Source organism: Panthera pardus, unplaced genomic scaffold (genome assembly GCF_024362965.1).
Source record: "Panthera pardus isolate Hobbes unplaced genomic scaffold, ASM2436296v1 HiC_scaffold_27, whole genome shotgun sequence".
Classification (NCBI taxonomy): domain Eukaryota; kingdom Metazoa; phylum Chordata; class Mammalia; order Carnivora; family Felidae; genus Panthera; species Panthera pardus.
In genome coordinates, this window is record NW_026526843.1 from 84,391,140 (window position 1) to 84,411,215 (window position 20,076).

The 20,076-nt window shown below is 40.0% G+C and overlaps 1 protein-coding gene and 1 non-coding gene across 2 annotated transcripts in view; both read right to left on the reverse strand.

The window, feature by feature from the left end:
* Window positions 1-850: 850 nt before the first annotated feature.
* RP2 (RP2 activator of ARL3 GTPase) overlaps window positions 851-20,076 on the reverse strand; it is a 49,890-nt gene continuing 30,664 nt past the window's right edge. Inside the window, exons 4-5 of the mRNA XM_019417603.2 lie at window positions 5,900-5,985; window positions 851-3,711 (exon numbers count right to left, since the gene is read on the reverse strand). Of these exons, the coding sequence (XP_019273148.1) occupies window positions 3,628-3,711; window positions 5,900-5,985 (170 nt within the window). The 3' untranslated portion in view covers window positions 851-3,627. The remainder of the gene's footprint in view (window positions 3,712-5,899; window positions 5,986-20,076) is intronic.
* Window positions 1,399-1,502, reverse strand: LOC128774019 (small nucleolar RNA U13). The gene has a single exon (XR_008418498.1). It is a non-coding gene; the product is annotated as a small nucleolar RNA U13 (small nucleolar RNA).

Sequence of the window (20,076 nt, forward strand, 5' to 3'; positions counted from 1 at the left end):
GTTATTTTAAAAACTAACCAATCTACAGTTTCAGTACTTTATGGGCTCGGGGGCAGGGGAAGGGGGGAGAGGTTGAGTACAAAAAGCTAGTAAATCTGGTAGTAATTTTTTTTAATGTTTATTTATTTTTGAGAGACAGAGAGAGACAGAGCATGAGTAGGGGAGGGGCAGAGAGAGAAGGAGACACAGAATCCGAAACAGGCTCCAGGCTCCGAGGCATCGGCACAGAGCCTGACACGGGGCTCGAACTCATGAGCCATGAGGTCATGACCTGAGCCGAAGTCGGATGCTTAACCGACTGAACCACCCAGGCACCCCAATCTGGTAGTAATTTAAAAATAAGGTCCATTTGTATAAACCTGAAAGAAATTATATCACAAACAATTCATTATTTTCTTAAATATGAGAGAAATGCCTAATCTTAGTAGATATTGAATCATAAGAAAATGTATCTTTTAACAAAGGAAACATTATATTGGGAATTCCTGAGATTAAAACAAGTTTTCTGCTTCCTTTGCATTTCTCTAGAGTGCTTTGTGTGTACACACACACACACACACACACACACACACACACAGCACACAGCTTGTTTCTCATTAGCATGAGACGGAGATTAGACTAGTCTATTTCACCTTTATCACTAAAAAATATGTGCCATGGTCACATCTTGGCACACATACAAGTAAATGTATGTTTTAGAAGTGCACTTGAAAAATTAGTGTTAAGGCATTTTCATTTTATAATTTTTAAAAAAAGTAAACGCTACCCGCCCAATGTGGGGCTTGTACTCATGACCCTGAGATCAAGAGTCGCACACTCTACCGACTGAGCCAGCCAGGCACCCCAGCCATTTTCATTTTAACAACATTTATTACAAATCACATTTTATAAACACTAGGCATAAATTACATACAAAAGCTAGGCAGAAATATACAGAAGCCAAAACAGCAGTACTGATAACACAAGAGAAATGAGCTAATGTAACGTTTAAACATGTATAACTTAATAAAATTACTAATTTTTCATTGCTAATAAATGTTCATGAATTCAAAACCTATTCACAAATTAAATGTAGGATAATGACTATCAGAGTTTAGAATTATAGAAAGAACAACCACAGCACGACTTATTTTTAAAAACCTTTTCAAACATTCAGAAGTCAAATGACTGTCCTTAAAGACAAATGAAGCTTATTTAGGTAAAAGCTCTCATCCAACTGAAGAATATAAAATTTTAGGCTTTGGTTAATAGATCCTAAATTTAGTGGATATTTGAAAATTCACATCTCCCTTACATGTTATATTCCTGAGGGTTTTTTTTTTTTTTGCCAAAATGCCATAGATAAAATAAAGAAATCAGCTTACAGCTTTGTGTAACATTGTGTGATTTTTTTTTTCACATCACATGGGTAATGTGCCGAGGTCATAGCAGGACTGGAGGGAGGCACATGTCACACAGCGGCATGAATACCTAATCATCACGCTTATGGACTACAAAAGAATCTTTCTGGATTATATTTTTGAAAAACAAAAAGTACTGCAATAATTTTAAAGTGTGAATAATGGGGTTGAATAACGATCGCCATTTAATTACTGATCAGAAGGAATACGATTAATTTAGCCTAACTATGGGAAAAGTTAATGCCCTCTGACCACTAATTGCAAAGCTTATTTGTGAATTATGAGCGAAATGATGTTAAACCTGTCACCAATTCTCATTTGCATCTTATGAAATCATTCTGATTTAAGGAGACGTTGAGTAGGTAGTATAGAATGCTCTTACAAAAGACCAAAATGACACAATGCTATGGCTACCACGAGGCCAGACATAGGGGAGGTGGTCAATATTATTAATTAAAAAAAATTTGTTAATGTTTAGTTATTTCTGAGACAGAGAGAGACAGAGCATGAGTGGGGGAGGGGCAGAGAGCGAGGGAGACACAGAATCCGAAGCAGGCTCCAGACTCCTAGCCGTCAGCACAGAGCCCAACGCGGGGCTCGAACTCACAAACCGGGAGATCGTGACCCGAGCCGAAGTCGGTCGCTCAACTGACTGAGCCACCCAGGCGCCCCTCAATATTATTAAAGTGAAAAGTCTTTGCGTTATTTCTGAACATCCACACACAGTTCAATGTAGTAGTTATAAATTAATCTGCAAGTATCCAAAAGCAGTTAACACACGAAAGTACATTTTTAGTAACAATCATAAGAGGGATTTTTAATAAGTGGCTATGTTCAGTCTTGGTTTACCAAAATAGATTTAAATTTAAGGTTCCTTTTAAAAATAGAGCTATGAAAGCTAATTTCCTATTAGCTGCTAAATAAATGTGGTGTGCATGGCAGGCTCAGCCCCTTCACTTCTGAAGTTCACTTCACTTCACTTCTGAAGTTCACTTCATGTGAACTGATCACTTCAGATTACGGCAAACTCCTCACCGCCAGGTTTCCCCCGGAGACTGAATCGGTGTATCTGAGGACTGGGCCCAGGAACATGGGTTTTTAAACCCGTAGCTCTCCCCTACCTCCTGGGAAATTATTACGGTCAGGTTGATTTGGAAAATAATGCTTTAAAGCAGTCGAAGGAATTTCGTCATACGTGAACAGAACTTGGTGAGCGGTGTATCTACTGGCCATCAAATTGATCTAGTTTTTTAATAACCTGCATAGCTTTTCATCGTGACCAAGCATTTCGTACCTAAATGTCACAAGGTTTCGTTCTCATCCTTCTGATAACCCACACAAGCAGGTGATTTCGCCTTTCTGAAAACTGCCGGTGACGGGGCTCCTGTGCTTTTACTGCTGCATATACCTTTTCTCGCCAAGAAGCAGAAGAGGGTATCTAGCAGTTGTAGTAAAAAAACGACATGGCGTGGAATTTGTTCAGATAATCATACTACTCACAAAGTAGTCTTTCGACAGCTATACCGACATCAGTTAGTAGAGTTAATTGCAAAGCTGGTCATCAAATACCTATTTGTTAAAAAAAATTCAATTTACAAAGCATTATCTCAATTCCGCGTACAGAATCTCATTTGCCGTATCATGCAACTAGGAAGCAATTATTTAACCGAATATGAATACGTGAAAACAAATGTGCAGAGGTTCATTCTAATCGATCAGCTAGTAACAAATCTCTCTAAATTAAAGAAGAGGCAATGGAATGTATTCTCAAACGATAGTATGGAGCACTGAGGAAAGTTTAAATTCTTAGGGATTTGAAAGAATATCTAATTAGGATTAAAATGATGAACTGCTAGCCACTTCTATGTCCTAATGACAGTATCCTCAGCAGAGAAACAAAACTGCAAGCTTACTGAAGTGGGCCAAGTAGTTTTTAAGCTGATGAAAACTACTTAAAATGAACTTGTTGTTGTTGTTCTGTTATTTTTAGGAGGCTCCACGCCCAGTGCGGGGTTTGAACTCACGACCCTGAGATCAAGACCCCCACGCTCTACCGACTGAGCCAGCCAGGCGCCCCCAAAACGAACTGTTTTCGAACCTGAAGTAAATAATGCAGTATTCAACAGTTTATTTAAAAATACGCTTTGACAGTTTTAACATTAGTAAAAACCGCTAACACACAATTTAAAAAGGGCTTAATATCAAGTCCTTGGTTCCATGTTGCACTTCATATTCCCATTTGTATGTCAGCAAAGTTGTAGAAGCTGTCTACATCTCCAGACGCTGTCTCCTTGCTTTCGGATACAAACATCTATTTTAAATACAAAAGAAGCAAAAAAATAAATACCAGTAATCCCCAAATTCCAAAGCCCACGTCATCTGCAGAACAAGCTTGCTATTAAAAGAAATTCAAGTACATCATCTATAATATTTAACCAGTATTCTGTAGAATCCATAGAACATAGTTTCAGTAGCTATAATGCACACTGAACTCTTTTAAAAGCATTTTACGGTATGATTAAGGTCTTTGCTTTCATAATACTTCAGTTGTACCTTATCACACTTGGGATGTTACTGTTTTGTAAATATCCAACAGTCAGTGTTATGAAAGCCACTGACTAAAGAGGCTTAAAGAACTTTTTTAAGAAAATGTTCATTCATTTTGAAAGAGCGGGAGCGGGGGAGGAGCATCGAGAAAGAGAGAGAGAGAGATGGTGTGCGTGCACACGCCCTCATGTGCATGACCAAGGGAGGGGCAGAGAGAGAGAGGGACAGAGTCCCGAGCAGGCTCCATGCTGTCAGCACAGAGCCCGATGCAGGGCTTGACCCCACGAACCGTGAGACCATGATCTGAGCTGAAATCAAGAGCTGGTCGGTCAACCAACTGAGTTGCCCAGGCGCCCCTATTTAAAGAACTCTTAGTTTCTTCTCTTTCCTGAGAACAAATTCAACACGCTAAAGAGCAAAACGTGAGATTATCTTTCTGAAAGCTGCTAAAGATATATTACTAATTTTGAATAACGTATTTTCTAAACATCAGTAGAGCAGTACTCAGTAGAACCCTTCAAAACTCGTTTTTACAAATGTCAGCCAGGAATTAGAGGAGACCTGGGTTCTAGTCTAGCTTCCTCATAGACTAGCTGTATGAGGCTGACAATTCAATAAACCTCTCTGCGCTCACGTTCTACACCTGTAAAATGGGAACGTTGGATTAGATTATCTCTGATTCATTCAGATCTAAAACCTCCAAATCATATAACCATTTTCTCCATTTTCTTCTATTCAACCTAATTACATCTACCCTTCCCCTTTGGACTGTCGTGGTGATAAAATGAGACAAAAGACAATGTTCGTTAAATTATGCGAGTTCAAGAAACTGTATGCCATGGGGGCGCCTGGGTGGCTCAGTCGGTCAAGCATCCGACTTCGGCTCAGGTCACGATCTCACGGTTTGTGAGTTTGAGCCCCGTGTTGGGCTCTGTGCTGACAGCTCAGAGCCTGGCGCCTGCTTCGGATTCTGTGTCTCCCTCTCTCTCTGTCCCTCCCCTGCTCACACTGTCTCTCAATAATAAATAAATGTTAAAAAAAAAAACTGCTAAAAATTTTTTTTAAAAAAGAAACTATAAGCCAAATCAGACAACAAAGCCAAAAATTTCATCTCAGGTATTTCTTAAAAAATAATTATATCAGCACTCATTTAATATTCTTATATGTTTGGTCTTTGAGTTCTATTAAGTTACTAAGTCTGAAATCCTTAGCTGCAGCAACCTCATCAACATATCTAGAAACTACCTACCCGTAATGATTTCTAGATATAGCTGAGATTCAATGTTTGATGGAGAATTACTGAAGCAAATCAAAATGAACAGTAAGCAACAGGCTCATCTGTCCAAAGTATATATAATCTTAGAAACGGAACATTTTTCAGCATATCATGAGTTTTCCAAAGAGGAAGGACTTAGACATTTAATGAGATTTTTTTACATTAGAAACTCGTGTATTATTGAAGGTCTTGAAATTAGTAGATTCTTATTTTGTAAACTTTTAAGCTATTACAATTTTAATTTGGCAAGGAACAGCCAAAGCTTGGCTCCCAATTATTCACCACAGAGTCTAAAAAATCATGATCTGCCGTTTTTGTTTTTTTTTTTAATTCCAAGCAACAACAGGCATTTAAAAAAAAAAAAAAAAGCACTATTTGACCATGAGGAAAAGGAAGTGAAATGAAAGGTGTGACTGAAATAGAAACAGTCAATAAAGGGGCGCCTGGGTGGCTCAGTCGGTTGAGCGTCCGACTTCGGCTCAGGTCATGATCTCGCGGTTTTTGAGTTTGAGCCCCATGTCGGGCTCTGTGCTGACAGCTTGGGGCCTGGAACTTCCTTCGGATTCTGTGTCTCCCTCTCTGTCTCTGCTCCTCCCCTGCTCACACTCTGTCTCTCTCTCAAAAATAAATAAAGGTAAAAAAAAAAAAAAAAGAAACAGTCAATAAAATCTTGTACCTTGGTCCCGTTGAATATCTCGTTGACAATAAGGTGACACCCTTCTACAGCACCATCTCCACTGAACTCCAAGGCAATAACAGGACCTAGAAGAAAACCCAAGACGTGTTGTCTGAACAGGAATACAAATCTATTTATTTTTTTAAGTTTATTTATTTGAGGGAGAGAGAACGCACGCACACACACACACACACACACACACACACACCTACAAACGGGAGGGGCAGACAAAGAGGGAGAGAGAGAATCCCAAGCAGGCTCTACGCTCAGTGCTCAGCGGGAGCCCGAGGTGGGGCTCAATCTCACAAACATGTGATATCATGACCTGAGCCGAAACCAAGAGTCAGATGCTTAACCGACTGAGCCACCCGGGCACCCCTAAAATGAATCTTTTTCTTCTTTATATTCTGAAGACTCCCCAGCCTCTTCCTTGGGAGTAAGAGAAGAGGAAGAAGGAAGTAGACAGATGGGCCATATCACTTCAGCTACTACTTCCAACTGTAATCATAAGGCAGACTGACAGGGTCTCATCACACGATGGGTAGCTTCAGTGCTCGTACAGGACCAGGGTCACATTTTTAACTGCTGTAGGTAGTCTGGCTTTTCTGGTTTTCATTCTTCTATGAAAACCACAAAAAAAGCCCACTCTTTTAGCAGCACACAAAAGGGTTGATGACAAATATGATCAAAAGCAATCCAAGTCCCCACAAGTCGGCTTTGCCAGGCAGCCGGCCTGGCTTCCAACGCTCCTACTTACCGGCCACGTCGTGGGCCACCAATAAATGACTCTAGGCCAAGTAGGAATTGAGGCCAGGCACCAAAAGGAATGACCGCCTGAAAGTGCTTTTCTAGAACCAAAGACTCCCAGTTTTCATTCCGTGAATAGAGCAGTTGTGCCTCCTTGCCCTTGCGTTCATTTGAATACTTTGAAATCACCTGCACTTTAAGTTCTAGCGTCAAGATTTATGATTCAGTTTGGCTTGGATTTAAATGTAGCACTGGAACTGCTGGTATCAAATTATTGGCCAAGGTGGCCATGAGTTAGCCAAGCAAAATGTGTCCTCTGATTCAATTCGTATTTATTCACTTATCACTATGTTCCCTGGTAGAGTGGCTTTTCACCTCCTAAGTACTGGATATGTCCTAACCTCCAGAAAATTGAAAGTTTCTTAAAAAAAGGACATACACCCATTAAACAAATATGGGGCAAAGGAGACCAATGAAGTACTAAGCCATGAAATACTGAGCTGAATGTAGGCATGTGCCATAAGACAAGACACAGGAACAAGGAGAAAGATCACAGCGCCCTGGCTTGTGACTGAATACAAACAACGGACACAGAAACGGCACAACGTCTAAATGTAAACCGCACGATTAGATACAGAGGACAAAGTATGGGTTTTTCGGCATCACAGTGTATAGATCAAGATAGGTGCTACATACAGAAAAGAAGGTTAAGTGGGGAACGTCTGCTCAGAAAAATGCATGGTTCTCTGTCAGGGGCAAGAAATGGAGACGATTAACCTGGAATATCTTGTTGAACCCAAAAGCAAGGAGACTATCAAAGGTCAATACGGTTGTACCAAAAGGACACCGGAGCCAGCCTGAAGGGGCTCCCAGTTGCCAAAGATGGGACACTGTCACAGAAGGAATAACGACTGCAATTTGTATTAAAACATACTGAATATAGAAACAGGAGCTCAAAATGATATTGAGAAAAGAGAGAAACTTCACTGGACGTCACGGTAGCTTGCTAGGGCACCAATTCACTGCTCTGAAAGTGGATGCTTAATTATTTTCCCTTTATTCTGCTTTTCTGATACGAAGTGTATTTCAAGTTAACCAAACAGCTACGGCGTACGAGAAGGTCTGTTAACATCCATTAATATATGCAGAGGAAGTGACATGGTTAGAAAATGATCATTTTGGGGGTGCCTGGGGGGCTCAGTCGGTTGAGCGCCTGACTTCAGCTCAGGTCATGATCTCACAGTTCATGAGTTCGAGCCCCGTGTCGAGCTCTGTGATGACCACTCAGAACCGGGAGCCTGCTTCCGATTCGGTGTCTCCCTCTCTCTCTGCCCCTCCCCCACCCCCACTCTCTCTCTCTCTCTCTCTCTCTCTCTCTCTCAAAAATAAACAAACATTAAAAAAAATTTTTTTAAAAGAAAATGATCATTTCATAACTCCTAATAAAAACTGGATCCAGGTGATAATCATCAGTGGTTTTAGCATCCCACAGGGAAGACGGACAGGAAACTCTATGATGACAAGCTAAGGCCATCACCACCTGAACCTATTGATCGATCAGCTACAAGTTCAACAACCAGACATGATATGCCTTCTCATTGAATGCTACAGGAAATAGTACCATCTGTGAAATAGTCTTGCCAAAAATGGAACTAAACCTGAGTTTAAGAAGGCTTTTCTCTGACTTCTGATCTATAAGAACTCGAGAGGAACAAATGAAACAAACCCATGCATACTACAGGACAACTTACCAGGTTTTTTTTTTTCCCCCCCACAAGTCAAAGGCATGCAACAAAGAAAAAGCTGATGATAAAAGTAGGGTTTTCAGTTTTTCAGAGAGTGGAAAGTTTGAGTTAAGGTAGAACAGATTATGCTTTTATTCAGGATCACTACAAGAAAATACAGTAGATACATTCTTTAAAGTCAGACATTTATTACTGAAAGTTCCTGTATTCTGTAAAGAGAACATAATCTAGAATTCAGGAACACAGTTTTGCTGGAATTACCCAGGCATGTAACTTGGTTGATTTTTTTTTTAAAGTAAGCTCTACACTGAATGTGGGGCTTGAACTCAGTCAGGACCCTGAGATAAAGAGTCACGTGCTCTACCGACTGAGCCAGCCAGGCGCCCCAACTTGGTTGATATTCTTTATTTTTTTAAAAGTCCATGCATTTAAAGTGTGCAGGTCAATGTTTTTTTTTTTAAGTTTTATTTATTTTTTGAGAGAGAGAGAGGGAGCGAGTGCACAAGCAGGAGAGGGGCAGAGAGAGGAGGACAAAGGATCCAAAGTGGGCTCTACGCTGACAGTCTCAAGCTGATAGCAGCGAGCCCAATGGGGGGCTCAAACCCACAAACTGCAAGATTACAACCTGAGCTGAAGTCGGACGTTCAACCAACGGAGCCACCCAAGTGCCCCAGTTGATACTCTTTAAATAAATTATGATGAACTTCCAGTAAGTGACCAAATAATTTGCCAACAAAGAAACACCAACCAAAAAGGTGGACGGGTGCAGCAGTTTTGATTAACGTGTGTGGATAATCCGAAATTAAACAAGAAACCTACAATACTGCCAGTGTACTTTTTAAAAATTTTTATTTCAATTCAAGTTAACATACAGTGTAGTACTGGTTTCAGGAATAGAACCCAGTGATTCATCTCTTACATGTGACACCCAGTGCTCATCCCAACAAGTGCCTCCTTAGTGCCCATCCCCCATCTGGCCCATCCCCGCCCCCTCCCCTGACAACGCACTTTTTAAGCAGTCCTACTTGTCTAAGGATGGTGACTACAATTACTGTGATTATTTCAAACTGAACTAGGAGGTCAATAAAGATCACCAGTTACCTTTTTAAAAAAGTATTTTAGTGTGAACATGTTATCAAATAGTTGGCAGTAGCTTTAAATCTAAATAGTTGAGCTGTCATGAAAAACTGAGATTTTGAAGTAAGCAAAAAAGATGCCTGGATGTCCTATCTAACACCGTCTTCTATGTTATCTAACATGACCTTGGAATGAATCACTATCATGTCTCAGATTACAGCAATGGCCTTCCAGGTGGTCTCTCTGCTTCCCCCTTAGAGCAATCACAGTGGTAAAAGTTACATTTTAAAGGGATTGTGACATTCCTCTGTTCTGAAACCCCCAGTAAAATATGATCTATATTTGTCTTATTTTTTTAAATTAATTAATTAATTTTAAATGTTTATTTATCTTCGAGAGAGAGAGAGAGCGAGCAGAGAGAGGAGACACAGAATCTGAAGCAGGCTCCAGGCTCTGAGCTGTCAGCACAGAGCCCGATGCGGGGCTCGAACTCATAAACTGTGAGATCATGACCTGAGCTGAAGTCGGAAGCTTAACTGACTGAGCCACCCAGGTGCCCATTTTTAATTGTTTTGACGTTTATTTTTGAGACAGAGAGAGAGGCAGAGCGTGAGGGGGGGAGGGGCAGAGAGAGAAAGAGACACCGAATATGAAGCAGGCTTCAGGCTCTGAGTTGTCAGCACAGAGCCCAATGCAGGCCTCGAACCCATGAACCGTGAAATCAGATTGGATTGAAAAGCAAGAACCAAGTATATGCTGTCTATAAAAACTCACTTTAGATCTACAGAATTCAATAAATTAAAAGAAAAGGGGTAAAGATATATGATGAGATACTAAAGAACCAAATGAAAGCTGGAGTAGCTGTATTTCAGACAAAGTAGATTTCAGAACAAGGAAGATCATCAGAGACAGAGGGACACTGCATAATAACGAGAAGACGTAACAATCTTAAATGTATATGCATCTAACAATAGAGTTTCAAAATTCATGAGGCAGAATGTGATAGGAACCGACAACAGAAATAGACAAATTCAGTTATTGTTGGAAACTTCAACATTCCCTCCTTCAGTAATTCACAGAACAAGTAGGCAGAAAATCAGGAAGGATATAGAGGAACTGAATAGCACCATCAACCAAACTGACTTAGTGGACATTTATAGAATATTCCACCAAACAAAAGCAGAGTATATATTCTTCCTGCAGGCACACAGAATAGTCACCAAGACAGGCTATAAGAAAACAGAAATCATATAATGTGTGTTTTTGGACCGTAATAGCTTTAATCTAGAAATAACAAACACATCTGGACAATGTCCAAATGTTTAGAAATTAAACGATATACGTCTAAATCAATGGATCAAGTAAAAAGTCTCAAGGGAAACTGAAAATAGTCTGAACTACAACAGGGGTCAACACACTTTTTCTGTAAAGGACCAGACAGGAAATATTTTAGGCTTTGTGGGCCATACTGTGTCCATCACAACTAATCAACTCTGCCATTATAGCACAAAGCAGCAAAACACAAAGAATTTAAAGTGTCCAATTTAACGTTTTTTTTAAGTTTTATTTATTTATTTTTTTTTTTGAGAGAGAGAACAAGCAGGGAAGGGGCAGAGAGACAGAGAGAGGAGGACAAAGGATGTGAAGCGGGCTCTGTGTTGACAGTCTCAGGCTGATTGCAGCGAGCTCACTGTTTGTGAGTTCAAGCCCTGCATCGGGCATCGCGCAAAGCCTGCTTGGTATTCTCTCTCCCCCATTCTCTCTCTGCCCCTTCCCTGCTCGCTCTCTCTCTCTCTCTCTCTCTCAAAATAAAGAAATAAACTTAAAAAAGACAGAGATTCTCAGATTTATAAAACACAGTGAGTATGCCGTGACTTACATAAAACTACATGTCAAAATTTGTAGGATGCAGTTAAAGCAGTGCTTAAAGGAAACTTTTTAACACTGAATGCATACACAGTTGATCCTCACTATTCACAGATTCCTTATGTGCACATTTGCCAACTTGGTAAAATTTATCTGTAACCCCCAAATGAATACTTGTGGTGTTCTCATGGTCATTCATAGACAAACACAGAGCAGCAAGAGCTTTGAGCTGCCTGACACCCATGCTCCCAGGTGAAGCTGAACAAAGCGATCCCCTGCCTTGTTTCAGCTCTCACGCCGTAACCAAGTGTCCTTTTCACAGTTTCAGTGCCATGTTTTCCACATTGTGTGTGTGTGTGTGGGGGGGGGGGGGTTAATAAGATTTTTAAAAGTTTTTTAAATTTATTTTTGAGAGAGAGAGAGAGTGTGCACGTGTGCATGTGAGCGGGGTACAGGCAAAGGGAGAGGGAGAGAGAGAATCCCAAGCAGGCTCCACACTGTCAGAGCAGATCCCAATGCAGGGCTCCATCCCAGGAACCATGAGATCATGACCTGAGCCGAAATCAAGAGTGGACACTTAACCGACTGAGCCACCCAGGTGCCCCACATTTTGTGGGCCTTGTTGGGGATCCTGCTGGTTAAAATGGCCCCCAGATGTAGTGCAAAAGTGCTGTCTAATGTCCCTAAGCTTAGGAAGGCTGTGATGTGCCTTTCAGAGAAAATACCTGTTGGATAAGCTTCATTTGGTAAGAGTTATATAGTGCTGTTGGCTCGATGTGAACGAATCAGTAACATATACTGAGTAAGATGTCTTTGGATAGAAACAAACTTATGACAAGATTATGTATGGGTTGACTGACAAAAATGTTGTGACCAGAGATTTATAGAAACTTAACCCCATATTTCTCCTAGGAATAGTACTCACTACCTCAGTGCTCACAGTGACTCAACATAACTACTGTGAATAATGAGAATCAACTGTATTAGAAAAGAAGAAATTATCTACAATCAATAACCTAAGCTTAAACCTTAAGAAACTAGAGAAAGAAAAGCAAATCAAATATAAAACAAGTGAAGGAAGGAAATAATACTTAGTGGAGCAGAGAACAATAAAATTGAAAAGAGAAGAGCAATAGAAAAAAAAATCAGTGAAACAAAGAACCGCTTCTTCTCAAATTACTAATAGCAGAAATATAAGTGGGACATCACTACTGATCCCACAGATGTTAATAAGAATAAAGAAATACTATAAACAACTCTATGTCCATAAATTTGATAACTTAGATTTCTGAAATGAAACAGTTCCCTGAAGGACAAAAACTATCAAAATTCATTCACAAAGAAAAATATAGCCCTAAGTACCCTGTAAGTAAACTAATAAGTAAATAATTTAATAAGTAAATTGAACTTTCTAAAAATCTTTCTCCCCAAATCTCCAGGCCCAGATGGTTCCACTGGTGAATTCTATCACACATTTAAAGAAGAAATGATACCGGGGCGCCTGGGTGGCTCAGCCAGTTTAAGCGTCTGACTCTTGGTTTCGGCTCAGGTCATGATCTCACGGTTCGTGAGTTCAAGCCCCACATCGGGCTCTACACTGACAGCATGGAGCCTGCCTGGGATTTTCTCTCTCCCTCTCTCTCTCTGCCCCTCCTCTGCTCTGTCTCTCAAAATAAATAAACTTAAAAAAGAATAAGAAATTATACCAATTCTCCAAAATTTATTCAAGATCATAGAAGAGAAAGGACACATCCCAACTCATTTTATGACGCCAGCATTACCCTAATATCAAAGTCAGACAAAGATATTACAAGAAAACTACAGACCAATGTCCCTCATGAACAAAGATGCAAAAATCTTCAATAAAATATTAGCAAACTGAAACTGGCAATTTATTAAAGAGACAATCAATCTATCATGATCAAGGGAGTTCATCTCAAGAATACAAGGCTGGCTCAACATTCAAAATCAACAAAAGTCATTCACCAGATTAAATGACTAAATAATAAAAAAAACATATTATCTCAATAAATACAGAAAAAAAAACCATTCAACGAAATTCAACATCCGTGCCTGATAAAAATTCAACAAACTAGGGACAGAATGAAACTCCCTTAGCCTAATAAAAGGTATAGATGAGAATCCTACAACCAACATCATTCTTCATGGTGAGATTGAACACTTTGACTCTGAGACCAGTAACAGAACAAGAATGTCTTCTCCTCACTACTTTATACAACATGATAGTGGAAGTCTTATCTGGCATAATAAGGTATAAATCAATAAACTAATCAATAGCATGTCAAAAGGACAGAGGAACCAACCTAAGAGAACTTTCAATGGCTGAAACTGGAATAATTTGATAGTACTGGATTATAACCCAAAGAATAAAGTACATATTCATGTTCCCTACTGATAGAAATAGATGATTGAATAAATAAATGGGGGAGAAGGGACAAATATTTCTTAGAGAAGAATTCCAAACAATGTAGGCAGATACCATCACCTCCAGGAGGTGTAGTTTAATTTTCCTCACCTTGGGCGTAAGCTGGTCTTAGTGACTCAACTTCCAAAGAACAAAGTATGAAAAGGAAAAAGCAGGAACTTTGCAGTGTTTGGGAAACCTGGCAGAACCAAGGCTGAACTAAGGCCAGCCAATGCCCCAGTGATAAATCACGTTGATATCCTGTACCCCCTGATGTGATGCGATGAGAAGGGCACTTCACCTCTTCCCCCCAAACCTCAATCTAAGCAGAGGAAACATCAGTCACACCCAAATGGAGGCACATTCTATAAAACAACTTACCAGTACTGTCAAAATATTTCAAGGTCATGAAACACAAAGAAGACTAAAAGAAACTGCCACAGATTAGAGGAGACTAAGGAGACATGACAACTAAATGCAATGTGGGATCTTAGACTGGATTCTGGAAGAGAAAAAGGACATGACTGGAAAAAAATTGGTAAAATTTGAATAAAGACTACAGTTTAAGTTCATAGTATTTTACCAATGTAAATTACTTAGTTTTGATAAATGTACCACGGTTATGCTAACATTAGGGGATCTGGATAAAGGGTATATGGAAGCTCTCTGTACTACCTTTGCAATTTTTCTGTAAAACTAAATTATTCCAACATAAAAAGTTTATTAAAAACACAGCTGAGGGGCGCATGGCTGGCTCAGTCGGTAGAGCATTCAAGTATTTTTAAAAAAATTTTTTTAAATGTTTTTTAAATTTATTTTTGACAAAGAGAGAGACAGAGTGTGAGCAGGGGAGGGGCAGAGAGAGAGAGAAAGAGACGGAAACACAGAATCTGAAGCAGTCTCCAGGCTCTGAGCTGTCAGCACAGAGCCCGATGTGGGGCTCGAACTCGTGAACTGTGAGATCATGACCTGAGCCAAAGTCGGATGCTCAACCGACTGAGCCACCCATGCGCCCCGAGCATTCAAGTATTGATCTTGGCGTTGTGAGATCAAGCCCCATGTCGGGCCTAGAGCTTACTTAAAAAAAAAAAAAAAGCTGAATGGGAGAACATATTTGTAAATCTTGTATCTGATAGGGGGTTAATATTCAAAGTACATAAAGAACTCATATAACTCAATAGGAAAAAAAAAACCAATCATTAAAAAATGGGCAGAGGATTTGAATAGACATTTTTCCAAAGAAGACATCAGATGGACAACAAGAACATTAAAGGGTGCTCCACACCACTAATCATTAGGGAAATGAAAAATCAAAACCATGATGAGATTTATCACCTCACACCTGTTAGAATGGCTATCATCAAAAAGAAACAACAGGGGCGCCTGGGTGGCTCAGTCAGTTAAGCGTCCGACTTCAGCTCAGGTCATGATCTCACAGTTCGTGGGTTCGAGCCCTGCATTGGGCTCTGTGCTGACAGTGCAGAGCCTAGAGCCTGTTTCGGATTCTGTGTCTCCCTCTCTCTCTCTGCCCCACCCCTGTTCACACTCTGTCTCTGTCTCAAGAATAAACATTAAAAAAAAAAACAAAACCAAATGTGAGTGAGGATGTGGAGCAAAGGGAACCCTTGGACATTCTTGGTAGGGATGTAAATTGGTGCATCCACTATGTAAAGGAGTATGGAGGCTCCTCAAAAAATTAAAACTAGAACTACCATGTGATTCAGCAATTCTACTTCTGGGTACTTGCCTGAAGAAAATGGAAACACCGACCTGAAAAGATACATGCACTCTCGTGATCACTGCAGCATTATTTACAACAGCCAAGATATGGAAACAACCATTAATGTCCATGAATGAAGAAAGAAAATGTGGCATGTTTACACAGACACACATACACAGTGGAATATTACTCAACCATAAAAAAGGAAGCCTTGCCATTTGCAACAATACAGATGGACATTGAAAGCATAATGCCACGTGAAATAAGTCAGAGAAAGACAAACTCCGTATGATCTCATTTATATGTGGAATCTGAAAAAAACAAAAACAAAAACAAAAAACCCTGAACTTATAGATACAGAGAACAGAGTGGTGGTTGCCAGAGAGATGTAGGGCGAGGGGAGGGCCAAATGGGTGAGGAGCTCAAAAGGTACAAACTTCCACTTATAAAACATGTAAGTCATGGGGGATATAATGCCAAGCATGGTGACTAGAGTTAATAATACTGTATTGCATATTGGAAAGTTGCTAAGAGAGTAGACTATCAAAGTCCTCGTCATGAGAAAGAAAATTTGGAACTACATACGGTGACAGACGTTAACTAGACTTATCGTGATGATACTTTCACAATATACACAAATACTGAATCGTTGTTGTACATCTGAAACTAATGCGTTATATGTGAACTATACTTCAAAAACACAGCGCGAAGTTTCTCAGCTCAGACTAGGAGCCAAAGTCCCTACAATGGCCTAGAAGGCCCTCTATCATCGGACTCTTTTACTACTTCTCAGACTTCATCTTGTGTTTATTGAATAAATGAATGAACGAATGACCTTCTCAAACAAAGGAACCCAAGTCTGACTAATCATTAGAGCCATCGGGGACACTTTTTAAAATGCAGATTCTAAGACTATGTCTCAGAAATTTTCGAATCAGTCTTTCTTATGTTTTTAAAAGCACCCTAGATGGTTCTGAGGATTCGGCAGGTTTAGATTTTCAAGATGGAAAACACAATGAATTTTCTCAATTAGCAGTCAAAAAGCTTTATTGATTGAAAGTAAATAATTTGTGGGGCACCTGGCTGGCTCAATCGGTTAGGCGTCCGACTCTTGATTTCGGCTCAGGGCATGATCTCAGGTTCATGAGTTCGAGACCAGTGTTGGGCTCTGCGCTGACAGTGCAGAGCCTGCTTGGGATTCTCTCTCTCCCTGCCCCTCCTCTGCTTGCTTTCTCACTGTCTCTCTCAAAATAAATAAACATTAAAAAAAAAAAAAAGAAAGAGAGTAACTGCTTTAACTGGAGAGGAAGATTTAGAGACACTGAGGTGCAAGGTACTTGAAATAAAAGTGAATTTTCTGGGAAAAAAAAAAGTTTGCCCTTGGCTCAGAAGAGTGGTTTGCAACTGGGAGAGATTTTACCCCCCAAGGGGCATTTGGTGATATCTAGAAACATTTTTGGTTGCCACAACTGGGGGTGTGTGCTCCTGGCATCTGGGGGGTAGAGGCCTGGGGTGCTGTTAAACACCGCATAATGCACAGGACAGCCCCCCACCCAGTTATCCGTCCTAAAATGTCAGTAATGCTGAGGTTGAGAAACCCTCCTTAGGATGATTGATGGTCACTTTTAGATAAGGACCCAATCCACCCAAGTCCTGCTGGAATATTTCCACTGACAAGCCTGCTCCCTGTTCCATATCAGTCAATGCAATATTGGGCAGCCAAAAATTTTTCCCCAGTATTTTATTTTGAAAAATTCCAAACAATATAGAAAAGTTGGAAGAATAATATAAAACATCCATTTGCTCTTCAAATGTTAACACCCATCAAATGTTAACATTTGGCCTCATTTGCTTTCTCACACGCTACACCCACGCTGTTTTTGTTTTGCAGCCATTTGGAGAGTGGACATGATGACAGGACGTCATGACACTTCAGCACGAATCTCCCACATGACTACAATATCATTACCATACTTAAGAATACTAACAGTAATTCCATAATATTATCTCCAAACTTCCTGAGGTTTCCCCAAGATGTCTTTTATAGCTTTATAGTTCACCCCATCCCAATCCAAGTTCCAATTAAGTTTTATTCATTGTATTTAGTTGTTATGTTTCTTTTAATCCACAATGGTCCCCCATCATTTTTGTTTCCCAGGACATTATCTGAAGAGCGCTAACCAGTCGTCCTGTAGAATGTCTTCTTTTTAAGATTTGAATCATTATTTTCTCATAGTGTCATTTAACATGTCCCTAGATTTCCGTCCTTTCAGATAAACTAGCAATTAAGTCTTGATTGGATTGAAGTTATTTTTGGGATGAGCTCATCACAGGTGATGCTGTGAATTTCTTATTGCATCGCATCAGAAGAAACACAATGTCAGGCTGTCCTGCCCTCAGTGATGCTAAGTTTGATGGGAGTGATTACCAAATCTCTGCTGTAATAGTACATTTCCCTTCTGAATGAGAATGTATAAATATCCTATTTATTAGCAACTTTTACCCCAACAGTTTTAGCACCCACTGATAATCTTTATCTGAATTAATTATTACCTTGGGGATTGGATGATGGTGATTTTGAAAGTTTATCACTCCTTCTACATTTATTAGTTCATAGTATTCTGTAAAGTGGAGAAGAGGTTTCCTTTTATTTCCTCCTCCCCCCTTTTTCATCATCACTATGGATACATGGATTTCTTTTTTTTTTAATGTTTATTTATTATTGAGCGATGGAGAGATAGAGCATGAGCAGGGGAAGGGCAGAGAGAGGAGACACAGAATCCGAAGCAGGCTCCAGGCTCGGAGCTGTCCGCACAGAGCCCGATGCGGGCTCGAACTCACAAACCGCGAGATCATGACCTGAGCCAAAGTTGGATGCTCAACCGACTGAGCCACCCAGGCGCCCCAGGATACATGGATTTCTGTTGTTAAATCAATTCCGTTCATTATCCTTTGTGATGCCCAAATTATACCAAGTTTGGCCAGTGGAAAGGGATTTAAGTTGGCTCCCGTGACCTGGCATGACCTCGTTAGTCTGTGAGTACTTCCTATGGGTATCTCTGGTTTTAAAAGTTATTTATATGATGTTTATTTGCTGAAATTCCTGTAACATCTGCCCACTGGTTTTAGTTCTTTTGTTTAGTCCTTTTATTTCTTCCATGTGGAATGTTGTGTTACTTAAGCACAAATATTACACTCGGGGTTGGAGCATTTCTATTAAATCACTCCACTAACATCTCATGAGCACATAAATCGTTAATGTAGACCTGCCCATATACTCACTTCATCCCTAATCTCACACCTTAGGATGTCCATTACAATTATTGGCTCAATTTCTTTTTTTTTAATGTTTATTTATTTTTGACAGAGAGCGAGTGAACATGAGCAGGGGACGGGCAGAGAGAGAAGGAGACAGGATCCGAAGCAGGCTCTGCATTGACAGCAGCAGGCCTGATGTGGGGCTCGAGCTCACGAACCATGAGATCATGACCTAAGCCGAAGTCAGATGCTCAACCGACTGAGCCACCCAGGTGCCCCTGCTGATTCAATTTCTGAAACCTGCTGAGAGTTTAAAGGCTTGTTTTCAAGGTTCCATCAGAATGCTCCCATGTCAAAATAGTTGCATCAAAGGAACTAGGACATCTGTACTCTGAAAGCTATAAAACACTGATGAAAGAAATTGAAGATGAAACAAAGAAATGGAAAAATATGCCATGCTCATGAACTGGAATAACCAATATAATATTGTTAAAATGTCCATACTACTCAAAGAAATCTACAGATTTAATACAATCCCTATTAAATACTAACAACATTTTTCACAGAAACTAGATTAATCTTAAAATGTGTATGAAACCACAAAAGACCCTGAATGGCCAAAGCAATCCTGAAAAAGAAGAAGAGTGGCACCTAGCTGGTTCAGTCAGAGGAGCATGCGACTCTTGATCTCGGGGTCATGAGTTCAAGCCCCATGTGGGATGTAGAGATGACTTAAATAAATAAAACTTAAAAAAAAGAAAAAGGTGAATACAGCTGGAGGTATCTCAATCTCAGATTTCAAGATATACTACAAAGCTATAGATAATCAAAACAGTATGGTACTGGCACAAAAATAGACACACAGATCAATGGAATAGAGTCCAGAAATAAACCCATGCTTATATAGTCAATTAATCTATGACAAAGAAAGCAAGAATATACAATGGGGAAAAGACAGTCTCTTCAAATAGTGTTGGGAAAAGCGGACAGCTACATGCAAAAGAATGAAACTGGACCACTTTCTTTTTTTTTAATTTTTTTGAAATGTTTTTATTTATTTTTGAAGGAGAGAGAGAGAGAGACAGAGCATGAGCAGGGGAGGAGCAGAGAGAGAGAGAGGGAGACACAGAATTTGAAGCAGGCTCCAGGCTCTAAGCTGTCAGCACAGAACCAGATGCGGGGCTCGAACTCACAAACTGTGAGATCATGACCTGAGCCGAAGTTGGATGCTTAACCGACTGAGCCACCCAGGCGCCCCAGAAACTGGACCACTTTCTTACACCATACACAAAAATAAACTCAAAGTGGATTAAAGACCTAAATGTGAGACCTGAAACCA